Below are 2,500 nucleotides of genomic sequence, written 5' to 3'. Positions count from 1 at the left end.
ACGACAATAATCCGATATGAACCCGTTGAAGACGATACTCTGATTAAGAAACTAGCATGTAAACAGCGATTTCTGATGACCTTCATCCGTCTAAAGTCGTACTCGAAGTGAACACAAATGGAATTAAGACGTGTGGAGTATTTCCTATCTTAGTCGCATTATCGACGTGTATTACAGACATGTACACACCTTAACACCGTGTGCCGTTACTCGATCTACGTGCTCTAACGTGTAAGACGGGAACATGAACGGAAAAGTCTAAAAGCAACTCGTGTAAACACCTTAATCTCAATATTTATATGTTTTGTTCAGAATAAGGTCAATCATTAGATTACTGCTGTCCATGTAAACATAGTCACTAACAGGTGTGTTTTGTTCTGATTGGTTGCTGTGCTGTGTGGCTCCGCCTCCCAGGCTGTATGTGGACGGTCCGTTCGGCAGTCCGTCTGAGGAGGTGTTTCATTACGAAGTGAGTGTGTGTGTGGCTGGAGGGATCGGTGTTACACCTTTTGCCTGCATCCTACACACTCTGCTGTGAGTATCTCACACACACACACACACACACACACACACAGTGTGTTTAACTTGATTGTGTTTACCTGTGTATGTGTGTACATGAGTGTTTACCTGTATGTTAGTGTGTGTGTGTGTGTGTGTGTCTGGGGGTTATTTCACAGAGTGACGTAATAAACTCCAGGCGTATTTATAGCATCCTCCAGGCTCAGTGTGTTCCACTAACACCATCCAGATGTGTCCTGTTCCCGCTGAGCAGAGTGAAAACGGGAAGATTGTTGAATTCGATGTTTGAAGCCGGGATTGTTGAAATTGTTAGGTTACTGAGTTACCCCGCTTTGTGTAATACCCCATAGGGGGGTGTACTTGTGATCAAAGATAATAACGAGTTAACGCAATTTCCTTTTAATGCCACAACTTTTTTTATACACCACACCAAGATGACTGTAATTTTAAAATGATTATATATTTATATATATATTCATATAAGTAAATGAAAGATATATATTCAAACTAAACCAAAAACACAAAATAGCAACAAGAGAGACGTTGATAATGAATAAAAAAAAACCTTCAAATATCACAACAAAATTTGTCAGCGATAGTGTTTTGTTTCACCTGTAGAGGCCACTCTCGTACTGTATAAACATGATTTTGGAAATGTAATCGATTTACAGCCTTAATATATAATGCCAACATTAATATGCATAGACACATAGCGAACCTGTCGTGAAGAAATAATGTGTGTGTGTGTGTGTGTGTGTGTGTGTGTGTGTGTAAGACAGTGATGACTGGTGTCGCTATAAGCTGCAGAGACTCTATTTTGTGTGGGTGTGTCGAGAGTTGGAGTGTTTCTACTGGTTCGCTGAACTGCTGTGTAGTTTATATCGCAAGGTAACACACACACTCTCTCTCTCTCACACACACACATATACATACAGTGAGGGAAAAAAGTATTTGATCCCCTGCTGATTTTGTACGTTTGCTCACTGACAAAGAAATGATCATTCTATAATTTTAATGGTAGATTTATTTGAACAGTGAGAGACAGAATAACAACAAGAAAATCCAGAAAAACACATGTCAAAAATGTTATAAATTGATTTGCATTTTAATGAGGGAAATAAGTATTTGACCCCTCTGCAAAACATGACTTAGTACTTGGTGGCAAAACCCTTGTTGGCAATCACAGAGGTCAGATGTTTCTTGTACTTGGCCACCAGGTTTGCACACATCTCAGGAGGGATTTTGTCCCACTCCTCTTTGCAGATCTTCTCCAAGTATATACTATATAATACTTATATATAAACACTGTATGTATAATATATATATATATATATATGTATGCTTTGCTGGTCTTCCTTTGTGTTGGACGGTATTGCCATCTGCTGTTTAGAGTAATAACTGCATGCCTTTCTTTCTCTCTCTCTCTCTCTCTCTCTCTCTCTCTCTATTCTCCCTTCGCCTCTCTTTTTACATCTCTCTGTAGTTATGGAAGGAGAATCGTCCTGATTTCCTGAATATCCGTCTCTATCTCACTAGTACACACAGGCCGCAGGTAACACACACACACTTATACCACATCAAACCAAATGGTATATTGAAAAACAGATTATTCTACATTATTGGTTTTATAATATTAATTACTTGAATTTATATAACACTGTATATCCGTTTTATATCTATATTATTAATGATTAGTAATTGGTGTGATTTTTTTTTTTCTTCTTTTCAACAGAACCTCACTGAGGAAAAGTACCGCCCCCTGAGTTCCAGGCTTTTGATTGGGCGACCCAGCTGGAAGCTTCTTTTTCAGGAAATAGGGAAAGCCAATAAGCAGTAAGTACTACAGAACTAAAGCAAAGGACATTTTTTTTTACAAAACCTAGAAAAAAGAACTAGACTTAAGTACTAAAGAGGACCAGGTGTCTAAAGTTATGGATAAAGATGACTACGGAACTAGAATTAGGACGTCTGCGGTGCCAGA

At 38.5% G+C, this 2,500-nt stretch overlaps 1 protein-coding gene across 2 annotated transcripts in view; it reads left to right on the top strand.

The window, feature by feature from the left end:
• Positions 1-2,500, top strand: part of LOC128621334 (NADPH oxidase 4) — a 21,456-nt gene that overhangs the window by 17,986 nt on the left and 970 nt on the right. For both annotated transcript variants that reach the window (XM_053647033.1, XM_053647035.1), the window contains exons 14-17: positions 415-534; positions 1,299-1,407; positions 2,003-2,071; positions 2,252-2,352. In XM_053647033.1, coding sequence (XP_053503008.1) covers positions 415-534; positions 1,299-1,407; positions 2,003-2,071; positions 2,252-2,352 — 399 coding nt within the window. The remainder of the gene's footprint in view (positions 1-414; positions 535-1,298; positions 1,408-2,002; positions 2,072-2,251; positions 2,353-2,500) is intronic.

Source organism: Ictalurus furcatus, chromosome 17 (assembly GCF_023375685.1).
Source record: "Ictalurus furcatus strain D&B chromosome 17, Billie_1.0, whole genome shotgun sequence".
Taxonomy (NCBI): Eukaryota; Metazoa; Chordata; class Actinopteri; order Siluriformes; family Ictaluridae; genus Ictalurus; species Ictalurus furcatus.
This window is presented reverse-complemented; position numbering and strand designations above follow the sequence as displayed.